Raw genomic sequence first — 27,593 nt, forward strand, 5'->3', positions numbered from 1 at the left:
GGCGGCAGCCGGGGCAGGGGCCGCCCGTCGGCCCGGGGGGCGCGCAGGCCCCGGCGGAGCCCCGGCGCCGGGAGAAAGTAGTCCCGCAGCCTCCCCCTCGCGCCGCTGGAAGGGGTTCGGCGGCGGAGGCGGCGGACGAGGCGCTGCTCGGTGCTGCGGCTTCAGCTGATAATTGAAGGGAAGAGAGGCGGCTGCTGCCGGGAGGAGGGGAGGCACGGAGCGTCTGCGGAGGCCGCATCGGGACAAACTAGGTACCCGGGGTCCCTCCGCTCTTTCAGGGGGCGCCGGGGAGGCGGGCGCGGGGTGGCGTGGCGCTGGGCCCCTCGGCAGGCTCCGGGCCGGGCTGCCGGGCCTGTTGTGTCATCCCCGGCATTAGCCGAGCTGCCCTTCCCGGCGGCCCGGGGCAGGGGGAGGGGAGCAGCGCCATCCCGGAGCATTGTTGCGGATGGGGGGGGCGGGCGGGAGACGGGGACGACACGACGCCGCGCTGGTGAGTCTGGGGGGGGGGGAAGGCCCGGAGGTGTGTAATGGGGCGAGGGGAGGGGGCCCTCGCTGAGGAGGGAAGCGGTGGAAACGGAGCTGACAAAATGGCCAGGCAGTCACCGGAGCCCGCTCTAGGGACATCCCCTCTCCCCCCGGCGCCGGGCAGGTCTGCTGCCTGCCGCGTCGCCTCGACCGGGCTGCCCGGCGTGTGGGGGGAGCGCGGCCTCCCCTCCCGGGGCCCTCTGTAGCTGCTGATACAAAAGGGCAGTGTCAGTGTTGACACTGCCGTACCGATTTGTATGCCCTTCCCCGTCTTCTCCCTCCCCCACTCCGGTAGGCCCCCTTTTCCCTTATGGCTCTTTCTTTTTTTTTTTTTCCCCCCCTTTTTTTTTTTTTTTTTTTTTTTTTTTTTCCCCCTGAAGGAGCTATCGAATATCTTAAACGAAAAAATAGCAACTCCTCTTTCCTTCCCCCCCTGCCCGGCTCGATAAAAATGCTAAATAATCGGCCGACGTCCATATTTCACAAGCTTTTGGAGGGGAGGAAGAAGGTGGGAAGAGAATGGAGGCGCCTGTAGGGTCGGAGTTACAGTGCTGGCTACCCACAAGAGGGGTTATTTTCGCAGTTAATGTTTTAGAGCTGATGTTTTTGTTGCTTTCAGTCAAGAAGCAAGTTGCCTGGTCCTCGCGTTTGCTTGCATAATGCGTCGTACTTGGAGGCTGATCAAACGCTGGGTTCTGCCTTTCCTGCCTTGCTCTTCCTCCTTCCCCTTCCCCGGCGGGCTGGGGGGGCTGGGGAGTGGGAGAAGTTTTGAGGTGCTGGTAGCACTGACGCCAGCCGCCTCCTGGTTACTGCTCTGGTTTTCTGGGGCTGGGAAACAAACCGATACCGGGGCTTTCGCCAGACCTGTAGGCCCGTCTTCCTGCTGTTCAACTTTTTTATTGTTCCCCCTTCCCCCCCCCCCCCCCCCCCCCCTTCCTAGTGCACTGGCTTTCTCGACAGCCAGGGGTTTTCACAGAACGGGAGTCCGAAAGTCTAGACTGTGAACCGGAAAATAATAGGGGAAAGAATGGAAAGTTATGTCAAGGGCTTTGGGGGAAAAACATCGACGTATCGAACAAAGGTCCTGCCTGTATTGGAGAGAGAGGCCTGCATGTGAGGCCTGATTGTGTCGCATTTACACACGGGGAAGAAATGAGTGCTTGGTACTGGCCTAAATTTATTCTGTAAGTCTGGCATGCAACTTGGGAACATTTTTAGAGTGTGTGCAGTTTGTTTTGAGGGTGGTTTTATTATGTGTAGCAATCCAATCATAATTTTAATTTGAATTTTTTTTTTCCAAAATAGTTTAGTGTTTTTTTTCCTTCCTGCCTTGTTCAGCAGAAATGATATTGATCCAGAGGTTCTAACACCATAACACAAAACTTTACTCAAACAGGGTAACTTCCACAGTTTATGTATTGTGTGTATTATGAATATTGAGCTTCCTGGTGCTTTAAAGGCTGTCAGAAAGAGGAGTTGAGTAGTTACCACCTGACAAATATGAAGTACATCCTTCATAATGAGAAAGAAGAGAAGTTCTAATCACCTAAATTTAAATTAATTTTACAAGCTTTTCTTAGGGGAACTGTCACTGTGGATATACTTTCTTTGTAAGACTTCAAAAGCTAGCAAGCATTGCTGTGATTACTTCTGTTTATCTCTGCTATATTCTCTTCTCTCCAGTTCTCTCTCTCTCTCTCTCTCTCTCTCTCTTCTCTCCCACTCCCAAGACTAGACTTCTAATTGTACAGGGGTGTTTTTTGGTATTTGATTTCTGCTCAGATTTGTGAGGTTTTAAAGTTTTTTTTATTAAGGTAAAACTTTTAAAATATATTTTTGTATATATAAAAATATGCATAATGAACAGGAGAGCACTTGAAAAATAACTGTATACCTTTCTATTGTTCAGTAGCCTTTTTAATAAACATTGATAGGAATGAAAGTATGTATGAAAACATTAGTATTTCAGTTTCTGCAGCTTATACTTTTAACAATTAATGTTATACTTGAACTAAAGTTTAAAAGCAGTGTTCTGATGAGTAAATACTGTAAATAATACTTCAAGTTTTCAGAGACTTACATGTTTTTAGCTTGTAATAGTTTCTATATTTGTAAAATGTAGCTGGCTGTGAATGGCTTGGGTCTGTATATAGACTGGTTTTGATCTTATAGTGGGAGGGTTTTTTTAGTTTTTATTTTGTGTATCCTGTTGTTGTGTTAGAAATATAGGTAATCTGATTTTCTTTTCAATCCTAAGGAGTCTCTGAAAAAATTGGGAGTACTAAGCTTGAATTGATAACTTTAAGTCTGAATGTTCTTCAGTCTCCAGATGGCTCCATAGGTGGGAGCCTGAACAGGTCTTAGCTATTAGTAGAAAAATTGTAGGTCATTCACAGTGTAACATTACTACTTACTAATATAGCAGATCTACTTCAGTAGGAGTGCCGACCTGTTGAGTAAGAGGCTTATGAAAATGGTGTCTTCTGATGTCTTGCAAAAGTTCTTCAGGCCAAAGTGACCATTAGGGAAACAACCTGTGTCTTCCCAGTAAATGAATAATCAGAACTGTCATTCTCAATCAGGATCATGCAAAAGTTCATTTTTTATTTTCCTTTTTATATTGCATATTGACTGTTTGTCTTCATACCCAGAATGTAAATATTACAGGAAAAAAAATTGTAATGAAAACTTGTTCTTATAAAATCATTCCTAAATTTGAGGCTGAAAGCTGTAGGTAACAAAGACACTGTATGCCTTCTGCAGCAGTTTAGCAAAAAGATAATGCAGTTGACTTCAATGTCATGAATGAAGACGTGATGAATTTCTGTGTGGGTCCTTGCATCACTGATAAGTACAGTTACTTACTTTGGGACAATCCAGGAAGATTACCTGACTAAATTCCTTTTGTTTCTAAGCAATGAAGCCAAAGCATGAGTAGGAAAGTTATTGTTTGACTAACTGACATGTTTGTACTTAATTTGCAGTGTAAGCGAATCTCAGAACTATGTGTGTTAATCTTATATTTATACACCGTGCTATATTTTCTAACAAGCTAATTAGTAAGCATCATGTAGAACACTTCTGATCATGAGTCTGTCTTCTGTCACACTGAGACTAAATTATTGTGACAAAGTATAATCAAATCCCAAAGTTGTACAACACGGTGTACTATCACATTGTTAAAAACTTAACCTGGAATGTTTCTGGGATTTCCCATTGGCCTGTTGCATGATCTGTGTCCTGTTCATCAGCTGTCAAATTAGAAACACTCCCTACAAAGCACTTTGTGGACTCTGACACTCTTAATAATGGAAACCCTTCCTCAAGCTGTTATTGCCACATTCAGTACTGACTCTGAAGGTAGTAGTACATCTGAATTTTTTGGTAGGGTAGAAGATTACTTTTGGGTCAGTGTATTTATTTTTCTGAAGAAGTAATACTTACTTTGAATTTGGTCTTAATATTTTAATCTATATATAGTATCATAGAAGATTTATGGCAGTATATGAATCAACTTCTTGCTGAGTGTTTTCATAGCTAAGTTTTAATTTGGGACATGAGGTTGGTAACTGCAAAACAAAGTCACATTAACTCTTTTTTTCCTCCTGATATTTTTTTCAATTTACGTGAAATAATGTGTTTCTCAAGGAGCAGAACTTTTTTCAGACTTCTCGCTGGTGATCAAGCATGACAGAGTGCTTCTATGTAGCTGCTTGTTTCAGGATGTCTTAACAAAATGATTAACTTTAAAACATTAATTCAGCAATCTTCTGTAACTAAAAAATTTCTAGCGACACATGATATCAAGCATACACTCTTTGTGAAAGACAGTGCTAAGTCAACTAGCTTCTCCACTGCATGCTTTCAGATGCCAGTGGTGGTTACTTTAGCGTGAAGGTTAGTTTTGAGGAGCAATTTCTCTCTGAATCCTGCCATGTGATAAAATTTTTCTTGTCAAGTTGGTAGAATCTAACTGTGTAAATATGCAGTCATATTCTCCTTCAATTCTGTCTGGCAGCCAGGGTTTGAGCACATATAACCAATCTGCTTACTCTCACTGTCTATAATAAGGCTTGTCTTGCAGTGTACTGACTGTTGCCAGTCTTACTTGACTCATGAACATACTCAGTACAAATATGGCAGAAAACTGTCATATATGAGCAATAGATAGTCAACTTCTGAAGTGAAAACTTTTATATAGGAAAAACTGGAAAAGTTAAGTATATATCAAAAAAGTTAATAATGGTGATCTAATACTGGACTTCAATACTAAAGATGCGTGAAAAGTATTAGCAATGGTATTCAAGCCATAGTTGCCTTTAGTTGTTCCAAAAAAGCCTCTCTTGCCATGATTCATAGAGTAAGCCAGTTTGGAAGGGATCTCTGGAGGTCACTTGGCCCTGCTTACCACTTGACTTTATCTACTCTTGAATAAATAGTTTTTCACTGATCACTGTGCTAATAAAATAACTCCATCTTCTCGAGTGATAAGAAAGGAAAAAAACCCCAACAAACCTACAAAGGTATGTGTGGAGAGGAAACTAGAAGGACTCTGCAATGTATAGCAGTATGCTGCTGCCTCATGGAGCAGGGAGGAAATCATAGTTTCTCAGTGTTTTCTGAATGGATTGGTCTGTTTTGTGAGGGTGTCCACAATAAAGTGCACATGCTGAACTGCAAAGATTTGACCTTCTTAATAGGTATGAAAGGGTCTGAGTCATCTCCTGGAATGGGAACCTTGAGTTGTAGGGAGCAATTTCATATTTCAAAATGAAAGCTGAGGTCCCTGGTACTTGTTGAACAAGAATGCTTTTTTTAAGATCTGGAGGGCAAGGTATATTTCATGTTTATTCTGCTTTGAGTAACTTGTTGCTGACAACCCTTGTTTTATTACATAACATCCAAATAAGTAAACTTAGTGTAAAGAAGGGCAACTACTTGCTAGACTTCTGTAATGGTGGAAATGAAAGAATACAAACATGTTCTTTATTTTCTGATGTACATGTGTTATTTGGGGACAAAGGTATTAAACTTTCAGAAGGCTGTCTAGTTAAGAGAGGCATTAGGTTCAATACCACCAATGTGTGTCTCCTTCAGATTTGTGGCTGACTACTGTTGTGTACTTAAAGCGTGGTTAATATCAATTGGTATTAGCAGAGCAGTAACTGTAATGAAGAATTTTTACTTTGATTTTTAGGCGTAGTTCCTAAAGGTAACACCATTAGGAAAAATAAGCCTGGGACAAACCTTCATAGGTCATCTGGTATGTAGTTCCACTCCAAGGTAACTAGGTCTAGTCTTATGCTATATTTGCTTTTAGAAAGCATGCATGCTGTTTTGTTCTCCCTTATCATTCTCCATGTCTAACTTCTGTCTTATTTGCTTTGCTATGAGCTTGTTATGGTTTGTCTTATCCACTCTGGGTAGGAGAAATTATCTTCTCTCTGTACTGTGGGCTTTTATGTGCTTGGAAGTCTGTTCTGTACCTCCTCTCTTAGTCCTAGACTGCTTAGATATAAAAGTAGAAGTGCAGGTAAATAAATGTGGAAATCAAAAATACACTTCTATGTAGTATCTACTAAGTTGAAAACATGATTTTTTTTTTTTTTTTTTTTAGGAGTAATATAAATGAGTTGAGGCACCAAAAAAGGAAAGATGTAAACAATGCATAGTAACACTAGTGAGGGTGGACTTCAACATCCCCCATGCCTGCCTGCCTCCCCCCCACCCCAAAGAAAAAGGAAACCACACACATATATGCACCCTGTACCCCTCTCCCCCCGCCCCCCTTTAGGGGACTTGCATTAAATGTCCTTGATGCTGGTATAATCATTAGATGCTTACTTTAACTCCTGGAGTTAGTAAGGAGAAGCTGTCTTTACATCATATATCTCTGTGGAATATGAATCTGTGGTAGATGTCTATTTTTGGACAGGATAATATTGTAAGATGTGGTTAACATCAGGGCTAGAAGATGGCATCTTATCCATGTTAATAATGTTCTGTGACTTCTAATGTCAAATCCCTTATGTAATTAGCGTATTCAGTATAGAGAGTGTCCCTTCCTGGAAGGTGTGTGCAATGTAACTGAACCTTCTGATCACAGGTGAGATGTGGCTATGCATTTAAAGAGAACTAATGAAGAAAGTAACTGAAGGTGCATATTAATAGGCTGTGTGCTGAATACAAACTTGGAACTCTGCCTTCTTTAGTGACTGTTCTCTTTATTTTGAGGATATACTCCATTATAATCAAGGTACTGGCTGCGAACTGTAATTTCTCTTTAAAACTTCAGTTGTTTTGACCTATGCAGTTGTTTCAGGTGTATAGCTTGATGAACTCAAACATTGTAAAAGGATGAGGGGAAAGTGAGAAATCACCAACTTGAACAAGGGTATGCAGACAGTCATGGTCTGGGTGAATAAGCCTGAGTGAATAGCACCTGAAAAGCTGCATAGCTAGGTTTCAGATCTTTAGGTAACACCAATAATCAAAATAAATGGATTCAAGTAATGAAAGGAGCAGGAATACCATTGGCATACATAAAAATGCAATTTGATTTGAAGTTAATAAGAAAATTTCTGGAGAAAACACCATTTCAACTGAATCTCATTTAAAGAAAGTGATGGAAGCTGCAGAACTTTGGCAAACTTTGTCAGGATTCCCAGTGTTAAAAGCTGTGCTTTAAAGATCTGCTACAGTCTATTCCACAATGTTTTTCATGTTTATGTAATGACAATGCCTGCTGCCATATTTTACTCTGGTAATATTCTGCCTGATTTATTTAGCAGATAGCTTTCTACAGTAAAACACTGGTAATAAAAGTGAAGACCTGCATTATACCATAAGATTATGGATTAAAGAAGTTAGTTTCATTCCCTTACTCAATTAAAAAAAGCTTGGCAGAAGAACAAATATATTTCTTTGCCAGAAATAAGATAGCAAATATGCTTTTTTCAGATTTCTTGTATGACAACTTTTAAGTTGATACAGTTCTGCTGCATACTCCCTATTTCTCATTTACCTCAAGTACTTGTAGCCTTGCAACTGAACTTAGACATGTTTTATACTAGACTCTTGACAACAAAACTCCAGCTCAAAACTTTCATCATCACTTTGTAACTGGAATTGGAGGAAGCATTGTTAAGAGAAATGCCATTGCACACCTTAATCTGCAAATTTAAATACTCCATGGAGAGAGTGGAAACTGAGCTTTCTTCACGTTAACTGTGAAGAGGAAAGATGAATTTTGTGGAATTTAGTATGTGAAGGAACGGTACCACTTAAATGCCTTCCATTAATGTTTAAATACCCGAGTACTATGGTCACAGTAGTAAGGATGGGAGTTATTTTCTTTTTTAATAGCTTAGGGTTTTTTACATACTGCCAAAACTGAACTGGAGTTGGGACAGAATGGGCGCTGAAGATTCTGACGTTAGCAATGCTGTATGCAGATGAACTCAAGTAAACTAGAACATGAGAACCTTTTATTTGGAAACTTGAGGTAAACGCAAATGTAATAAGTAATGAGTTACATTTATTTTAAGTACACTTTCAAAAATTAAAGTTTCTTGTGAGACTCCACTGAAGTAACAGGCAAAGTAATCTCAATCTGTCACTTTCAAAATACAATGCAATGAACAGAGTTGTTGCTATACTTTATTGCTTCCAGAGGTTGTCTGGAGTAAAGTATATTCCCTGGGTGCATCATGCTTTTTTGTCTGTCACAGACTTAGCCAAAAGCCGTTAAAACTATTCTTGCAGTTTTAAATAAAGTAGATTCCTATTAGGTAACTTAAGTCAATGGATAAACTTAATTTAGTTGTATCATCTATTTTTCAAAACTCTTTACTTCCTGTGTTTTGTTCAGATGAAGTCTGAATTTCTATCAGATTGAGATCTTACACTTAAATTCTAACTATGCTTCTTGCTGGCAACACCTGTAGTGTCACCAGAAACTGTCAGTTCCCTTAACCTGTTCTTAAGACTGTGCTAAACTAGTGTTGTGTCTGTTTGTGGTATCTGTTTTGTTGTTGCAGTTTCACAGCCACTTGAAATTACTGGAAACCCTATTAGATCTCACCTGTACTATTAATGCAATTAATTTTAATCTTGTTTTAGTGGCGTTGGAGTATTTTTAAAACTTAATCAGAAGTAAGCCAAGTAGGTTGCTGTGCATTGCAAAATTGCTTAATGTGTTTTCATATAAAAGCTGTTCCCCTTCAATTAAGAAATGGTTTCTTCCTTACAGATTTTTAGGTTTGCAGTATTGTTTTCCTTCAACAAAATTATGTCAAGCTATTTGGAAGGTCAGCTCAGTAAGATGGCAAATTAAAACTAGATAGCAGGCAATACTGTTAATTGATCTAACAGAATTAAATTAGTCTTTTGACTTTTCTCTGTTCTGTAACCCATTCTGAAATACTAGTTGTCTTGAATGTTGTTAATAAAAGTTACAAAATCTCTGTTGTACTTTATAGTGTTTCTATGTTTTTGTCTGCTAGTTCTACATGGAGCTCTTTCCAAAAATCGAGTAGCTGGTTTGGTTTTCTGAATGTATTAACTCTGGCATATTTCCACCTGCCCCGCCCCTGCCCTGTGTGCACACTTTTGGGAGATATCAAAAGTGAACATATGGGCACAGAGTGACACAGCAATAGAAGGATCAAGCTGGATAAACAACCTCTGCATAGAATAACCATATCCAAAAGTGTGGTGTATGGTTTGTGGTTTTTTATTTTTAAATCCTAGAACTCACTCCTTATTGCAGTAACTTGCTTTGTGGAAAGCTATCTTCTGCCTTCCCCCCCTCTTTCCCAGCAGAAGGTGTGGCGACAAGTTTTCTTTCCTTAGTCACAACAGAGTTTCAGTGGTAGGTGCTACAGGACAGGACAAGAGAAGCTTCGTGAACTCCAGATAATATAGGTTTGCTTCTTTGCAGTGTCTTCTCTGACTTCTTTTACCTTCTGAGAAAGAATAGGTGTTCTAAGAAGAATTGTATTCCAGTTAACTTCCTTAGCAAAAGATCAAAGTGGGGGTACTAGCCTTTTCTTGGAACTGAGCCTTTAAAGTACTTTCTGTACCTAAGCAAGTCAGTCCTGAGCAACACGAGCATCTCATCTCTCCATTGGTTGGCCTAGTAGAACAACAGAACTTGTTATTTGTCAGTTGTCTGTAAGGACAGTGAAATACTACTGTCTAGGAATAAGCTTAGTAAGAGACCTCATAATGTCAAAAGTGTAATCTGCTAATATTGTTGGTATATCACTTAAATCTCTTAACTTGCAACTGTCTAAAAAGCAGCTAAGGGCATGCGTTGGTTTTGTTTTCATACTTGCCTTTTTTTTTTTTTTTTTAATTCTTCAGTCCTCCTGAGAGATTCTTTCAGCATGTTGTTTCTTGAAATTTAGGATCATCTCATTTCCAGCCTGAAAGTTTCTCATAACTGTTTTGCCTGCTTACTGTATTAATGCTATCCTCTCACTTTAAGTAATTTTCTTCTCTTGGTGTTTTACCCTTGGCACTTACAGAAAGCATTGGTAACCTTCTTGTTGCCAGGCTAAATAATACAGGCTTTATTAGTCACCACCTGTAAGAGCACTTTTCTGTTCTTTCAACTGGAATTCATCTCTCTTGACCAAGGTCAACTGTGATGAGAGAGAGTATTCCAGATAAATCTTGTACAAAAGCACTGGAGAATTCTCAGTAACTCTGTAATGGTATATATACCTAAGCATTGGTTCTTCTTCCACATCCCCACACCTGCCCCCCTGTTCACTTGCAATATCACTCTGATTAACTGGAACATGTAGTCACTAATGTTTATGTCAACTGACAAGGGCTTGGCTTATAGTGAAACTTCTTAGTTTTAGTACTGGGGTATAGGATCTCCATGCTGCTTGGTATTATTGTACTTCATAGCATTGCAAGTGTCTCGTTAGAATACTGTTCAATGTTTTTGATGCATACTTACTATTTTGGGGGAGGGAAGGATGAGAGGAAAGGGAACTTGTAAGGCAACTTTTAAGTTTTGATAGTTTGGAAAAAAAAAAGGGGGACTTTTGAGGGAACAGCTCTGGCTTTAGATAACCATATAACCTGGGTAGTTATGTTGAAATAAGCAAAGCTGTAACAGTAATAAAGCTTTCATCTTATTTCATAGTTTCCTTCTATGGGTAATAGTCTGTTCATCATTACAAATGCTTTCTGCTAAACTCATATGATGATGTATTCTATTTGGATGCTACTTAACAGCAATTGGTTGTTTAAATAGTTTTGGATTTAACAAAATAGAAATTAAAGAATGAATGACCTCTCTTCTATAAGCCTGGAAATAGAAGCAAGTGTCCTGAGTTCTGCTGTCAAAAAAATTTTGCACTTCTGGAATCTACTAATGTCCTGTCACTACTGAATTAGGGTTTCAAGATTTAATTTCATCACAAGTTTAAGATTATTTCCTGCCTTCAAGTGTTACAAATGTTTAAGCACCCATAGCTTACAGAAGCTGTAATTTCCAACTTTTTCTCAACATTGAGCCTCAGTAGCTGTGAATATTTTAAGTCTAGCTATGTCTAAAAGATGGAAGTACTTTAAACAAATATTCATGCTCTAGTGTGTTTGCAGTAACACAGCTTTGAAACTGACAGGGCTGGAAAGCTGTAGTGTAATAGTCCTCATCAAAGAGTACTTGTACTCTTTTGCTAAACTCTGGTTCAGTGAGAATGTCTATCTACATATATTCATAGAGTACACAAATATAATTTCATGGCACTACTGACATAGTGAAGGAAGGCAGGCTGTCCTGTGAAAAGTATTTGAAAGAACCAGTCTTAAATCTTTGTTTCTCAGGAAAGGGAAGGACCTATTCCTGGAAATGCTGTCAACACTAATGGGATCTCTTTTTAAATAGATGTTTTTTATTTGTTTGGTTTTTTTAAAGCAAAGGGACAATTCTTCCTTTCTGTGTTTTTGGAACACTTTAGATTGGAGTACCTTACATGCCTGACTTTTAGCCTAAAATATCTAGTTGCCATCTAAAGGCTAACAGGAGGAGGAAAAAAAAAAAAGTGCAAAAGTATGTACAGGTGTTCAGTTTTTATACCTCTGACTCTAGCTGTATTGTCATAAATGTTACAGCTGTACCATGAAAGGTAGTTGCTCCCACGGGGATCTCTGCTGAGTTCTGTCAAGGGAAGGTGTACTAAAGATCTTAACCTGCCATGCTTAAGCTTTGAATGGCTGAGGCAAGGAATTCAAGGACCCAGAGTTTTGTGCCCATTGACTCATGAATGCTGCTCAAAGATTGGAGTGTGACAAGTAGAGAAGATGCAAACTACTGTATTTCCTCTGATTCTCAGCTTGTGTGAGACATAGCTGAGCTGGGGCTTGTAAGCCCCTATCTTTGCTTTATGTGTATTATCTAACTTGTTAAAAAAGCCTACTTCAGAAGGGTTTGGTCTTTCTGTTGACAATATCAAATGCAGAAAGTGACTAGTGCAAGTCCAGACCTGTGGCAGCTAAAAGCAGAAGCTCAACCTATAGTAGAATATAGTGATTTAAATGTCTAAGTTTAGTTAAGTCAAGGTGCATCCAAAATCAAGGTAGTTTTTTACTACTTAATAGCATTCCAGGTTATGGCAACAAACTGTTCAGAGTTGCACCTACTCTTGGTGTGTGGTTGGTGCGTTGCTGGGGAGGTGGGGAAGGTTGGTGGCCTAGCTTTGAAGTAGGAATAATTTTAAAATACACATTTGTGACTGGCTATCATCTAAGCTGTTTTGTTCTTTTATACTTGCATAGAGTGGAGTAGCATTTGTCATAGGAGGGTGGAAGAGAAGCTGATGTAATTTCAGGTTGCTTCAACAGAATTTGAAAGCTTTTACTGGTGACAGTTGGTGATAGTTCAAAGTGTTAGGTTTTAAAGTGTCTATATGAACTTGTACAGATGCAATCTTCTGTATTTTTGACCAGCTCTTGAAGTTCGATGTGCTGAATTCTAACATGAAAATGGTCTGCACAGGCATTAGAGTGAAACTAATAGTTGTACTCTATCCCTGTACCTTCCGAGGTATTTGTGTAAGTGAAGGAGTTTGAAATAATGACATCAAGGTAGAAACTTTGGATAAACACATGTAGTAGTTGAAAACTATGTTCTACCAAGTACACAAGACTTTGACTTAGTTTTTGGATTAGAGGAACTAACTTTCCTTTCTAATTTATTTAGATGACCGCACTCACTAGGATGTCTCCCAAGAAAAGTAGTTGGGTTTTTAACTTCTATCAGTTCTGTGGTACTCTTTTGAAAATAAAGTGGAGTTCAGCTGAAAAACTGCACAGTGCAGACTGATGGGTCTAATGCCTTAAAAGCTGGCTTGTTTAGGTTTTCTTTTCTTAGTCTGTACTGTAACTTTAGTAGTAAGTTAAATTGTGTATGAAGAGTATAAGGAAGTGTAATCACTATTAAGCTTAGAGTTAATAGAGTTATGAGGGGGAAAAAAAGAGGTGTGTTTGGCTCAGAATGTCTGTCATACTTGAATATGTACAGAATGTTTATGCTGTCATTTTAATTAGAAAAGTATTAATTATAAAACATACATGGCTATACCACATCTGAAATGTTTTTCCGGAAAATAAAAAAAGCACCCCTGAAACTGAGGGTCTTATCATGCAGCTGTTTAATGTAATAAATATTGTCATATTAGTATATGCTAATGACATATGCTGTCCTTGTTATTTGAAACTAGAACACCAGACTGCTGATTTGAAAATTCAGTGTTAGAAGCTTTATACCCTCAACACTCTAACTAGTCAAAATAAACATATAATAGGAAATAGTTGAAACTATTTCTCAGTAGATGCTGCAAGTTTGGTGAGCAGTGTTTTCAAACTATTAAACTTTCACTTCTGTGGAAGAAGTTCATGCTGGGCAGATCAGGCTGTTCTCAAGTTGCAGTACACAGTATCTGTGTCCCAAAACTGTTCTGCCAGGGGAGCCTTTAAATACAAGGAAAAACATACAAATAAAGTTTGAGAAGCATAGAAGACAGACCTAAAGTTAGTACAGTTACTTCGGCATCTTTGTTAGCTAATGGGGGTTGGAGGTGCTAAGAAATAATTGATTGGAGAAAAGACTTATTTCAAAGGCTTGAAGTGTGGAAGTAGAAGTAGTAAAGACACTGTGATTACTAGAACACTTCGTTGCTCATTAACCATATGTGAAATGGGGATGTGCGTGCTCCTAGCTGGGTATCTTTGATTAGCAAAACAGATATAGGATTAAGAGAGGCTGCAGCCTTTATGAATTACCTAAATTTTGCATTTGATAGGTTAAGATACTGTGCAGAGGGGAGGGAAGGAAGCAACTGTGCTCACTTCTGGGCCTACAGGTATTTTCCTTCTTCTTTCACAAACCTACTTCATATTCTTCCTTTAATCTTTCCCTAAAGCCACTCTGTTCTCTGTGTGTTTTTTTTTTTTACTCAAGTGTTATGAAGAGAGTTGTTTTATCTTGCATCATGATGAAGCTGCTCTCTCCAGTTAAATATCCTTTTGTCTGTCTTGTCTCCCTTACTAGTGGATTTTATTAAATGGCTTAAAATAAATAGTAAAGAGGACGACACGCGGAATAGTTCTGAAGCCATATGAGTGTCTTGTGGATATTTTTTAACCAAAAAAAAAAAACCCACCCAAGCAAAAAAGACAAGACATCTTGCATAGGAGTTAAGTGAAATTTGCTTCCAATTCCTTGTCATCTTAACGGTGTGGTATTATTTTCACGTTTGCAAACATGTCTTTCAGGAGCATAGGAAGATGGATGCATATCTTTGCTCCAACGTATTCTACCTTGATGTACACACAAAGTACTTAAAAGAAACACTGTCTTCCTTTCTTTCCTTTCTTCCTCACCATATTCTTTTCCAATCCTAGACAAGGCCAGAATCAGTGTGTGAGTTTGGGGGTGATAGGTTATAGGTTTGCTCATGAGGCATAGTTAAGCATTAGTGTAGGATAAAAGGTCGCCTGTATAGGAGGCAACTCTTGAGTATTCTGGTTTGGTCACAGAGCAAATTGCAAGAGCAAAGGTTTATCAAATCAACTATGGCAATATCTAGTTCTTAAATAATCATTTTGGTCCTAAGATCAAGCTATAGAAAGCTTACAGCTCTGCTTATTCTTTAAGTATCTCGGAGCTGTGGAGAAACTTTGTTCTTCTGATAAGTGTTCTGTATTACTGGTAGTCTGTGAATCCTTTCAGTACATCAGAGAGCAGCAGTTTAGCTGGGAGGTAACAAAAAGTATTGAACAGATTTAGGTAGCATCTATTGGAACATCTCCTTGTCAGGAAGTAAGTAGCTTTTCTTCCAGCTCTGAAGCGATTGACTATTGGCAAGGAATTCAGGCTTTGGCAAACCTGGCCTTGTTATGACCCTGAGGAAAAATACCTTATTAGTGTCAACTTGTTAATCTAGTGAACTATAAAATATAAGCATAGTTACAGTTGTTGCTTGTGCAAGGAAAGTGTGTGGATAGCCTGGGAGACGAGGTAAAAATCATTTGTGAGGTAAAGCAGAAAAAAGGGCTGGTGGTACTTGCACATAGGTGAAAGAAGAGAGGAATTTGTAGTAGACTTTTTTGTGTGTATTGAAGTTTGGTGATGGTGAGTTCTTGTCTAGCTTAAAATTAAGACTAAGGCTGGCATCCTGCTAAAAAGCGTTTGACAGAGCTCTAATATTTAGATCTGCTCATTCTTTAGATTTGCTCAAGTTCAGTATCTTAACCTTCTGTATTCAGGTTCTTGGGACACTCATTTGCCATTCCCATAGTCTGTAATCCCCATGTACAACACCTCATTCCCACAAACTTGTTTTATTTGTTGAGTACTGAAAAGGCACCTATGTGCAGAGTGGAGCAGACACTCTTGTCAATAAAGTGTGTCATAAAGTTGTTTAATTCTTTCATAAAGCTTCGTGCTCTGGCTTTTGATAACGTTCTTCATGACTCTGAAGGTTGGAACCTTCCTAAAATGCAGTTGTGGAAGCTAGTATTGTATGTTCTTATGTGTAGCTACCATGAAAGAATAGCTCTGAGCACTGTAAAGTCCTGATCCTATCAATGATAGGAACAGCTTTAAGACAGCTTAATCCTTAGTGTTTAACAGGTGTTTCTCTGGGTGTGACTTCCTTTTCTTCAGCTTTACACAGAACTTCTCTTCTGTTTCTCTATACAGATATTTGGTAGGTAGTTTGGTTCATGATTTCATACATTTACATAAAGGTAAATGTCTTTAATTGTGCCTATGTCAGTAATTTGGTATGTGTATTGGAGCTTGTTCTTAATTACATCACTGCAAGATATAATGTCAATGTATAAATTGTTTTTCTTTGGTTGAGAAGATGGCATCTGTGGCACATAATTCCAAGATACCATTGGTTTGAGCACTACCCAGTTTAGAAACCTTAAATATGTTTTAATCCCTTTGTTTGTTGTTGCAGTATCCTTATGATAGCTAAAGATCCACATGCAGATGCAGTGCTGAGGAAGCCGGAAACTTAACCTGTTTTAATTGGATTTCTTCCTCAACAACTACAATTAAACAATTTCCCAGATGGTATCATGTGGCACAGGAATTTTGCTATGCATTAGGCCTATGACCTTTTTTGTGCAGCATTTGGATAGAAGTCTTTGTTAAGGAGGATAGCATCACCTGCTTTTGAGACAGTGTAGGAAAGGAAACCTCAACAGACATCAGCTTTAGTCAGTGCTAAATATCAGTGATTAGGAGAACAGAAGGAAGACTCCTGATATCCTCCTGATTTGTCCAAACCTTTTCTAAATGGTATTTTGAAGATGCAAAAACTTGAGACCCATTCTAGTCAAGTAGAAAACAGATGAGTACTCCCCCTCCCCGCTTCCCTTGGAAATGTAGATTATTTTTTAAATTTTTTTTTAAAAGTGTTTCTGTTTAAGACGTGCTAGTATGAGTGAACAGGCTTCTCAACTTCTGGCATTTCTGTGTGTAAACTAGTCAAGCTGAAGCTGAACATTATCAAAATGAAGACCTAGTCTCCTCCCTCTTTACCTTGTTTTCAAGGTAGATCTACATAATGCCCTTAGACCTGTAATCTTGGGTTTATCTGTGATACTTGTCTAACCTGCATGTACAAGTCAACTGTTTTTTGTGTTTATTCTTCCAGCAGTAACTTCTGTAAGCTCTAGTCTCTGAATTTTTTCATTGTAGTGGCTAATTAATGTTCTGGTTTTTTTGGTTTTTTTATTTTTTTTTTTTTCCCCCTGCCTCCCCCCTTCTAGTTGCCTAGAAGACTGCAGAGATAATCTTATGTTAATTTAGACTTTGGGTGGCCAAACCATGTTTTACTAGCCACTGAGCTCGCTAGGTCTCTGCAATTTAAGACAGCTTGGCAAAAGTTGATTAGGAACTTGGCAGGGTTCAGGCAACCTGCCATGCTGCAACCTGGGGCATGTATTGTCTAACAGGCTCTGCAGGTAGGACATAGGTATGTACCATATCAGTATTTGTCTTGTGCTATTGCACTTGATTTTATTTAAGGGCTGTGTGTGCCAGATACAAGTGAATGGCGAACTGCAAATAAGGCACCATCTGGTCTATGGAGTTAGAACAGGGAAGAAGCTTGGTGTTGTAATAGTAGGTTCTGCATTCAGACTCATAATGTTGAAGTAAATGGTGCTGTGCAGCTCAAAGGCAGCTGGGCATTAAGAATTGGGTAGGGTACACTTGGAGTGGGTGATGGTTTTGGGTACTTCTTGGTTCACTTGCATGACAATACTGAAATCAAGCTTCTAAATTGAAATTTGCACTAATTGCTGAGCTGACTTTTCTTCACTGGTAGTAAACACCCCCTGCTCCAACTTTGCCGCACCTGTTTACTTGGTCTTAACTTGACCACCTACCTGCTAGCTTGTCTTTATTTCTGGCAGTATTGCCAATCTGTACTTCATGAAGGATTCTATGCTTTTGTTCATGTTGTCTCACAGAAGGTAAAAGCTCCTAATTCAAATTCATTCCCCTCTTCTGAAGAGAATGTTCTTCCTCACGCTTGCCAGGCAGCATGTTTTTTTATAATGTTGGTGAAAGCTTAAGGCACCACACAGATAGTGAATTTTGGCTCCTACTAAACAAGGTTTTCTAGATAAGCTGAAAATGAAGGACAGATGAGATTTTACTTCTATTGCTTGTGATGGGTTTTGTTGGGAGTCTGCTAGAAACAAAGAATAATTCACATCAATTCACTCTGGATACAAGTGGCAGAGTTTTGGTCAGAATTTGGCTGCTGGAAAATAGGTTCTTTTCCCTTAAAGAGATACCAGTTGCTCTTGTTTAATTTAAAAAAGGAAAAAAGTGAGTGTTATTTCCATTGTTGCTAACAAGTTGGAACCACACTTGTGTTGGCACCAGGTAGCAGAATTGCATACTGAGACTGTCATAGGGTAAACTTTTCTCTGTCTAGCAGCTTGTCATTCACTAATTTTAAAGTTCCTGTAGAGGTGAAGTCAAGGTCTTGCTGTAGGATCTGATCTGGCAGAGAAATTTTGCTCTGTGACACAAGTGTACAGAAGAATAAACTGTGAAGACACCTGTTCCTCACTTTCCCCTTCTCTTCCCATTGCTGTGCTAAAAGGGAAGAAGATATGTCAACAAAGAGACAGAAACTGGTTCGGTATTCTGCAGCTAACATTTGCTATGTTTATATGTGCCTCTTTTCCCTGTGGTATAACAAATCTTCTGTGTTACTGAGATGGCTTAAATATCTCTGGGCTGCTTCTTAAGCTGAGCTGTTGCTGGCTGACTTGCAGCTATCCAGATTAGACTATTCTTTTACTGAATATAGATTGATTCCGAAGTTTCAGGGTTCTAATGGTTTTGATAATCGTTATATCTGTGTGCAGAAAAAAATTTAAGTGCTGCAGAATTGACTGAATTATGCAACAGAACTTAATGTTTAGCTGGTTTAAAAAAACTAGAGCACTGAAGGCTGAGAAACTACAGGTGTTGTAAACATGAAAATATTTTCTTGAAGTGTTCAATCCTGGCATTCTGCCACTGAGAGAGCATTCCCTTCCTTCATTAATGAATTCAAGTCAAACCATACACAGGTGGAAAAACTTAAATTGAACTCGTTTGGATGTGTTACAAATGGTGACATGGAAGGGTAACAAACTCAGGTTTTTTGGAGAACAACTTCTTTGATTATTTTCTTTTTTTCTTTTTTTTTTTTTTACAAGGGCAGATTCTTTGAATTAAGTTGTGATCTACCCTTGTAAATAAATGTTCTGAGAGATTGTTTTTATAAACTCCATTGTTGATCCTCTCAAAACTGAGAGGAATAGTTGCTGACAACTATCCAAAGATACAGAATGCTAAACTATAGAGAAACAAGAGAATAAAAAGAAATGCTTTCTATTTTTCTTCTCTTTTGGATGAGGATCTAAGATCTAAATGACACTTGTGTGCTTTCGTGAACCAAAATGCAGTCTAAAGAGTGACACAACTTGTAGTATTTCTGTCCTTGATGAACATAAGAGAAACAAAGCAGTGAGGTGGCAGAACTGAAGAAGGATGCCCTCAAAACAGCATTATATTTCTTCCATGCAACTCCTTTATTTTTTTACCTCATACTGCAGCTTCCTGTCTTCTAGAGGATGGAGTATAGGAGATAAAGGCTTTTGCAATCTTAATGTTAGTTAGCCCCCTTAACCAGCTTGCAAGAATTCAGTTAAGCAATGAAATGAAGCTATGGATTCCTGTGTACCATGAGCTGGGGACACAAGTCGTACAAACAGATGTGAGACACCTGAGCTCACCTTTTATGTCCTGTTCAACCATATACAGAATAGAACATGAGCTGTGTTTTTTTGCTGCCTTTAAGCTGCCTAGATGAACAGGAATGTTCTGCTGTCTAACTTCTGCAGGTGTGCTTCTTTTAGCTAATTTTTGACCCTCCCCTTCATCCATAGTTTTCTCTTTGTTCTTGAGCTGTTTAAGTTCTTGAACAGTCAGTTGTACTGTTGACTGGTTATAAAGCCATGTGCCAGTGATACCTGTGCTTCTCTGTAGTTTTGAGTAGTGCCCTGTTTGCTATTTCAGTTTGACTTTTCCACAGCCCCAAAGGACTTACTAAGGTTCTGGCTGTGGTGTACAGGCCAATCCACTGTTTTCTTTTGAAACCAGTGGTGGGTGCCGGGTCTCAGTATTCTTTATGGAACAAGGTTTTAAGCTTTTTCTAGGTCACTGAAGACATCTTTGGTTTGCTTTTCTGTAACAGGCCCAGGGAAAGGCCTGTGCAGTCTGAGACTTCAAATTCACCTGACCTGCTTGAAGCAGAGGAGACTGTTCAGCTTTTGCAACTCAGAATGTCTTCCCACTGTCACAAAACTATTCTTACCAACACTGGAGCATGTGATAGCATGTATTTAGATTTTTTCTTAAACAGAATTTGACCTCTTGACTTCCCCAGACTATGTGTTCTCAAGCTATGGTATCTTTTGCACAGATATCTTCCAGTCCTTTCACCAGACAGAAGTCAGTAGGTAAGAGTGCTACTTTTCTGGCTCGGGGTGATGGCATGTGTAACCTGTTGGATCACACAGTCCTAACAACCTGGGCGTTCCTCTGGTGAGCAGTGTTGTGCATCTTCTCAGAGGCATTTCAGTGTTCTTATCTCCTGTAGGACCTTGTAAATCTTTAGTTTGAGGCAATGAATATTCTGACTGCTGATTAGCAGTATAGTTCCCCCTGATTCCAAACCATGAGATCACAAATGAAGGTATTTTTTGCTCTTCTCTCTTCCTCTTCCTTGCCAAGAATTTCTTTTCCCAGTCTTTGTCTATAGGTCATTGTAGACATATACGCATAGATGCAGTCTAGAGAATCTTAACCTGGTGGTTACATCCTTTCAAGTTCCTAGCCACTTGTTTTGCTGATTCTGTGAAGGTGGCCTTTGCATTGCCACTGTCTCAGCTAGAAGGCTAAGGCAAGGTCTAAGCTCTTGGAAGGCTGCAAGGGAAAGCTGACTTCTTCCTCATGTAGCAAGGCCCAAAGGTTGCTATAATCTTCTGATGGCTGTTTGTTGTAAAGTCAGTGGAACAGGGGGTAACTCCTGCTCCTTTACTGATTTCCAGCCCCCCCCCAGGAGTCTGTAGCTTGAGTGCATTTATGGCCTACTGGTATTTGAGAAGTTTTCTGCATTATCTATACCTCTTTTAATATATGGGGTATTTTTGAAATGGTTAAGAAATGCTTCTACTCTAATGATTACAGAGTAGCTGAATGAAAAAACTCTTCCACTGTAAATGAATCTGAGAAGAATATTGTGCTGAAGCTTTTTTTTTTTCTGTCAGCAATTCAGAAAAATCTGTCTCTGGCTAACAGCTTATGTATTGTCTAAAGTTACCCAGTGTAAAAATGGACATGTGAGCTAGTCCTAAGTCTATAAAGTGTTCAGTGACTGGACTCTTGCGATAATTGTAGTTTACATGCCCATTTTGCTTACTTCCTCATCTTAGTCCGGGTTACTGGATTATGTTTTTGAGGAACTGAAGGGGAGGGAATGCTTTCTGAGCTATATGTGATTGCAGTGAGGAACAGGGCCAGAGTTGTTTCTTTTCCCCTCAGAGAGGTTGTCCTTGGGAGAGATGGGGAGTGTGTCCTTGCACACCTGTACATCTACACAGATCTGAGATCTTGGGTTACTTGAACTGACATCTCTTGCATGACTTACCAAATGCTTCTGTTGAACATACTGTTTTCTGATAGTCTGTTAGTGTCTTCTCTGCATGCATTTATATCTGGCATGATTTTGATGTTTTTTTTTTTTTCCTTTCCCCTTTCTTCAGGGTATCTCTCTTGATTCACCTTTTGCCTTTCTCCTCTTGCTCAGAACTCAGAATATATTTTGTCATTGTGGTTGGAAATTCTCACTTTTCAGCAGAATGAGAGATCTCTAACATAATCTAAGGTCTTACTTTTAAAAGGAAGTTGGACCAGATGATCTGGAGAGATCCTTTCCAGCCAAGGTTTTTATAATGATTCGAACTTAACTCTTGTACTCCACTGGAACTCTGCATCAAAAAGGCATCCAGTCTGCAGAGTAGTTTGTGTGCTGTTAAACTCAGCTTGTCTTCCCATCAATATCTTAATGTCTTCCAAGAGAACTGACAAAAGTGATGCAACTATTTAAGTTTGTAGAAATTCTGTGCTGGAAGAGGTGTAGAAATCTTTCCTTACCACCTAACATGCTCATTTTAAGAAGAAACTTCCTCGATACCTGCTTGTCTTGTCTTCCCAGCAGTGAGGTAATGTTACAGTACTAGGAGGCTGTAGGATCTTGTTTGTCCTGAAGATTTTTCTGTATATACTGAATTTGCTTTGGTTAGTGTGCCTGTGCCTGTATTTCTGTGTGTAGTTTGTTTTGCTTTTGTTTTTTTTTCCTTTAGCATCGGAGGGGGAGAATACAAAAAGAATACAGTTCAACCTAATTAATGTATGATTCAGTGCAATTTTTTGTGGTTTCTGTACCAAGAGAAGTTAATCTGATAAAAGTCACCATGTGAATTTTACATCATTAGATGCAGCACAGCACGTAAGCCTTAGTGTATTCTAGCATCTTTACATCATGTAGGCAGCTTATGGCTATTCATGGGGAGAATGTAGAAGTGGAAGCAAGTAAGAAAATAAGTGGTAGTTTGCTCTTTCTATGTTGGAAGAAGAAAAGCTTGTCATTCCTTAAGGCTCAATGCTTTCATGCAGCTGAATAACTCAGGATTTGCATAAACGCAACCAAAACATCTCACTGTACCTTACAGCATCTTGCAGCTCATGGGACAGTATCTTTTTCCCTTGTTTGTGTATAGAAATGTGCTGTCAGGAAGAAGGGAGGGATAGTGAGAATTTGGGAGAGGTCACAGAAAATTTTTCTAGGAAATCTCTGGTATGTTGTTGTACCCGCTTCCTAAATTATTCCATGAACTATTCCTACAAGCAGAAGGGGCAAGAGGCTGCTAAACTGAAAATACAAGCTTCTGCCTGCATGGAACTTTGACATGAAAATTACATTTGGAGGTGAGGACTGCAGTTGAAAAAGAACTGGGCAGAGTGGATAACTACTGAATTTAGGGAGTATAGCGAGGAAGAATATTGTGTCAGAATCAGCTGTACAAGACTCAGTTTAAAGCAACTAAGTGGACTAAAGAGTTGTCTTAATAATTAATTTCTGAGTCAGCTGGTGAAGTAGTAGAAGTAATTGAATGAGTGCTTGCAAGTGCTTGCTTGCAAGGCAAGAAAATAGGTGTGTATGTTTGCAGGTAAATGAGGAGAACCTTGTAAGCAGTGAGCAAAAATGAGGTGCAGCTATGAGATCAGTTTAAAATGAAGTAATGTAGGTCCAAACCAATTCAGCAGTTACTGAACCATATACAGTAAGTTCTTCAGTTCAGTTGCAATTAAAATCTCAGCTCTTAAATGTGTATTGTATGTGTATATATTTAGAATGTTGCTTCTACTGTAACTGACTAGATTTGTCACAGATACAGTTGATCAAGTAAATTAATGTTATCCAGATTGAAGTGGAGGGAATACATATCTGAAGTCTTAGACTTAACATTTACTGATGAGTACGCTGAACTCTGGGTTATGGCTGGCAAGATGTGCAGCTTGCTTGAAGAAAATGTTCTGAACTTACAAGGCATATAAACATCCTCCTGTCTTTTCCTTCTTTCCCCCCTTTTGCCTAATACTGACTTCAGGGCAGTAAGTCTTTGCGATTTTGAGAAGCTGGATTGCTGCAGCAGCATTAAGTAAGGCACTGTTTTTTTTGGGCCAAGGTACAAAAGAGACAGTATGCCGACCAGTGTACTTAGGTCAACTCCAACCCGACAACAGGTGTTATAATGGAGTATTACAGGGAGAGGTGCTAGGCATATCCATAAATATTCAGGAAATTGGAGTGCAAGAGCCTGAAAAATTCTTGCACTACCAAGACTTTTCCAAAGACCTTAAAAAAAAAACCAAAAAACAAAACAAGAAAACACCCCAAACAAGTTCTTCTAGAGCTCATCAAAGCAGATTAAGGAAGCCCTTTTCTTGTGAAAGGGTTCAATTCTGTTTTTACGGGGGTTGTTACTGGTTTGCCTTGTTACAATCTTAGTGGCCTTAGACCCTATTGGAATACTTAAGTTTACTCATTCTCTTTTCATCTCTGTAGCCTACATCACAATAGGCTACGTTACAGTTCACAGTATTCTTCAGGGAGTGATTTTGGTGTTAAGTAAAAGCTGCTACAGGCTTCTTCTGCAGTTGTCCGTTTCCTCTGTTTGTTTCAAAGACATGGAGAAGTGTCAGTTGCTTCCTGTTGGCTTTTCCATGAGAAGAAAGGTGTAAAGGCTTCACTGCAAGTTGAGGGGTGGCTTTTGTATCTTGTGTTCCTGTGGAACCTGTCTTAAGTAATGTGTTGGCTATACATTAGCTATAGTGTTTGTAATAGGTACATTAGGTCTACAGAAAATAATTCTAGTTGCTTTCCTGTACAGTAACAAGATGACTGTTAATGGTATTCAAACAGTGTTTACTAAAACTCAAGAATATTATGCAAGATAATAATTAGATGCCAGTGCTGTTAGATGTCTTCAGAAGATACGCTGTGGATTTATTTAAAATGCTGGGTTTTGATCTAAAGAGTCTGCTTATGAGGAGAGCATCTGTGGGCCAGTGCTTTGGCATCGTTACAGCTAGGAATATGGAGTTGTGAAACATTAACTAAAATGGCTTGTTTACAGAAAACTTTATGCTAGAAGAGGACCTGAACTTAGAATTCTCAAATTGCAAAGCTTGTCAACTGGAGCACAGAGGTCTGATGTACAGTTCTAGCTTTTTCTTATTGTGGGTGTGGAGAGAATGCTCAGTGTAGTTGAGGAAATAGTCTTAAAATGTGACAGGACTGCACTGGCGCATTCAGCTGATCTACTGGGTTGCGCATCTCCTTTGAATTTAGGTATCTAAAGAGGGGGAAGAATAAGCCAAGTGCTGGAAGTGAGGCTTACAGATGGCAGGACAAGTCTGAATGAGAACAGTTCAGATTTAGGAACCTCAGGGCTCTTTTCTTGTCATTCTAGCATGTGGAAGACACAGTTGTGACCCACTGAAAAGATGTCTTCCCTACTGGACTAACTGGGCATGTGGTATTGTGTGGCTTCAGATGCTTGCAGTGAGATTTAACATCAAAACATAAACTTAGAGGTCATAGCCGAATCTTGAAGCAGCATTGTATTCAAAGGCAAACTGGGAGTCGTATAGTAACACACTACACAATAAGAAATGCAGTTGAGTTGAGAGGTTTCAACATAGAAGGTAACTCTGGACATCATCTTGACTTGACAGATGCCTTGCAGGATAAAACAGCTGCCATTTCATTCTTCTACACAGCTGAAATTATCATGTGTGTGACAGCACACTGCTGTATAATTTCTAAGCACAGACTACTTAAAGTGGCTGGCTGACCCAGACAGATCAACGTTGAACTAAAGTTTCCCTAGACAGCACCAGGATTGCCTGTGTGATGGTGTCTTCTTCAGCTAACTCTTCTGGTGTTTTGTGGAGGAGCCCGTGTACTGGCCTTAGGTGGGAAAGCATGTGGCTGACCTAGGAGAGCTCTAGAGTGAGCACTGCTCTTTGCAGAGTGAAACCTGCTGGAATGCATGTTCTTATAGTCCATACGAGGTAGTACAATAGATCTATGGCAACCATTTCATAGTATGACTCATAGTTTGACATTAGTACCCAATTTCAACATCAGTTGACCTTTGTATGGGAGGGCACACTACTCCCCCTTTTCAGAAAATGCACAAAATGTGTCTCTGCTGATGTTTATGAAGAGATGGTTTTTTTCATTTGGTGTTTGAATACTAAGAAATAAGAGAGAATGCACAACAGCATTTGACAGTGCCTGTGATCAGCTTCAGCTAGGCCCCCCAGGCAGTGCTGGAACCTTGGTCAACTTTCAGCCTGGTTAATGCTAGGCTCCTTGTCTTCCATCTACGGTGTACTCTGAAGAGAATGCTACCACTTACGCTCTCCTCAACCTCACTAATCTGGCTGTACCAGCAAGCTGGCATAATTTCCAGCTATAGCAGGCTCTTTCTGTTCTAGGGTATATCCTTTTGTGCTCTAAAGTATAAGAATTTGTAGACTAAAGGTATCATGTATTACTTAAAAGCTTTAAACCTTTCTGTTAGTGGGAATATTTGCTATGATTAAGGAGTTAGGATGAGAGAAATAATAATGAAGAGGGAAAGCTCAGCTTCTGAGGAGTAGGGTTTACAGTTTTCTCAACCTACCAGTCATCAAGACTTTTAGCTATGAGGTTCATTGAACAGCTGTATTTTGTGGGATTGTGTATTTTGTGCTCTATTTATATTCTTTCAAATTCCTAAGCATAAGGTAAAAAAACCAGGTAAAGACAATGATTTGCTAATTAATCCTACTTTTTGTTTTTGCTGTCTGCTGTTCTGTTGGACTCCTTAGTGGAAAGAACATGAACTTTCAAAAGATGCTTTTGACTCGTGTGGTGTGGGGGATTAGGATGGATAGCAATACTTCTGCCTAACTTGTGTTCTTATTTGATTCCCAGAGCTTATTTAAAATATTTCTGGCAAGCTAACTGGGATCCTGAGAGTTATTTTATTGGAGGCATTCAAATTTGAACTGAGCCTTAGTTATATGCAGCTGAAATGTTTTAAACTTTTTCATGGCAGACTTCTTGCTTACTGTGCTATAGATATAATAGATACTGGATCAGCATATAGAATGTTGTGTTCTTAAACTTGGGTTCTTTTCCTTCTTGTGGCTTTTTTCACCTGCAAATACTTTTTTTTTTTTTTAACAGGTTCCACACAATTAGGAACAGTAAAACTGGATTTGCTGGTTGTGGTCCTGTTGCTATGCTCTCTGCATAGAAATACCAATTTAGCACAGGATACAAAAGTTACCTCTCTTCACTGGGGAGCTAAGTGAGGCTTGATCTTGAAATACCTCTGTTTGAGGACTGCAGCTGGGTGTTATGGTAGTCTTCCATAAATAACTACCAAAATAATATCTGTGGACCTCTAGCAGTCACAAAGCAGTTCCAAAAGTAGTAATGCAAAGGCATCGTATTGATTTTTTTTTTTCCAGTAATTGTGTACAGTCATTAATTCTTCTGTCTCAAATACCTTTTGCCACTAATTAAGCTCTCATGAGCAAGAACTTCTTGCTTATATAGCTAGGTCTCTTCTCCTGAGTTACTGTGTATCTTTCTTTATGTAAATGGCAGTTGCTTAAATCTGACTAAAGAAAGAAGCTGTTTTAAAAGCACAGTAGTTACTTCTGTAATCTTGTGGATACTGCTGCTTATTCCTGAATCTGGCATTGTAATCTCCCACAATTAGAGTTAAAATACTTAAATACTATTGCTCTCTATCAGGCATTGAGTTTTACTAGTTAGTGTGTTTTTCCTTAATATTGACAAATACAGATGGTTCTAAATCGCAGTTGTCTTGCCTCCTTAAAATAGAGAAGCCTGCCAGAAAAGAAGCGTGTCATTATAGAATCATAGACTAGTGTGGGTTGGAAGGGACCTAATCCAATAGGTCATCTGTATGCTATATATACTGAATACTGGTTGCTCTGTATTAAGGATCCAAATGCTCTTGAGAAGAATCTTGGTCTATGTGTCTTAACTAAAAATTGTTTAAAGGTTTTTGTCTTTAAGTTTTTGCTTAAACAATAGCATTTTATATTTGCCTCTTGAGGCATGGCTGTGAGTCTTCATGCCACATGTCTTATGACTGTATCTCTCTTGTCTTTCAGTGAATGATAGTGTCTAGAAAGGGTATGTCCCTTCAGGAGAGAGGTGCCAATGTCCAACCGGCCTAATAACAATCCAGGGGGGTCACTGCGACGTTCACAGAGGAACACTGCTGGGGCCCAGCCACAAGACGACGCAGTAGGAGGAAGGTATGACTGTTATCTATGAGTGTCTTAATGTAGAAAAGCAAAATTG

At 39.3% G+C, this 27,593-nt stretch overlaps 1 protein-coding gene across 13 annotated transcripts in view; it reads left to right on the forward strand.

The window, feature by feature from the left end:
• Window positions 1–28: 28 nt before the first annotated feature.
• TRIP12 (thyroid hormone receptor interactor 12) overlaps window positions 29–27,593 on the forward strand; it is an 81,412-nt gene continuing 53,847 nt past the window's right edge. For 3 of the 13 annotated variants that reach the window (XM_030027933.2, XM_030027935.2, XM_030027936.2), the window contains exons 1-2: window positions 29–251; window positions 27,401–27,547. In XM_030027933.2, the coding sequence (XP_029883793.1) occupies window positions 27,450–27,547 (98 nt within the window). In that variant the 5' untranslated portion in view covers window positions 29–251; window positions 27,401–27,449. Of the gene's footprint in view, window positions 252–1,688; window positions 1,710–9,147; window positions 9,248–9,332; window positions 9,352–9,372; window positions 9,451–27,400; window positions 27,548–27,593 lie in introns of those variants that run through there. The other 10 variants (XM_030027937.2, XM_030027941.2, XM_041126716.1 and 7 more) reach the window with 8 other exon arrangements.

This window comes from Aquila chrysaetos, chromosome 10 (assembly GCF_900496995.4).
Source record: "Aquila chrysaetos chrysaetos chromosome 10, bAquChr1.4, whole genome shotgun sequence".
Taxonomy (NCBI): Eukaryota; Metazoa; Chordata; class Aves; order Accipitriformes; family Accipitridae; genus Aquila; species Aquila chrysaetos.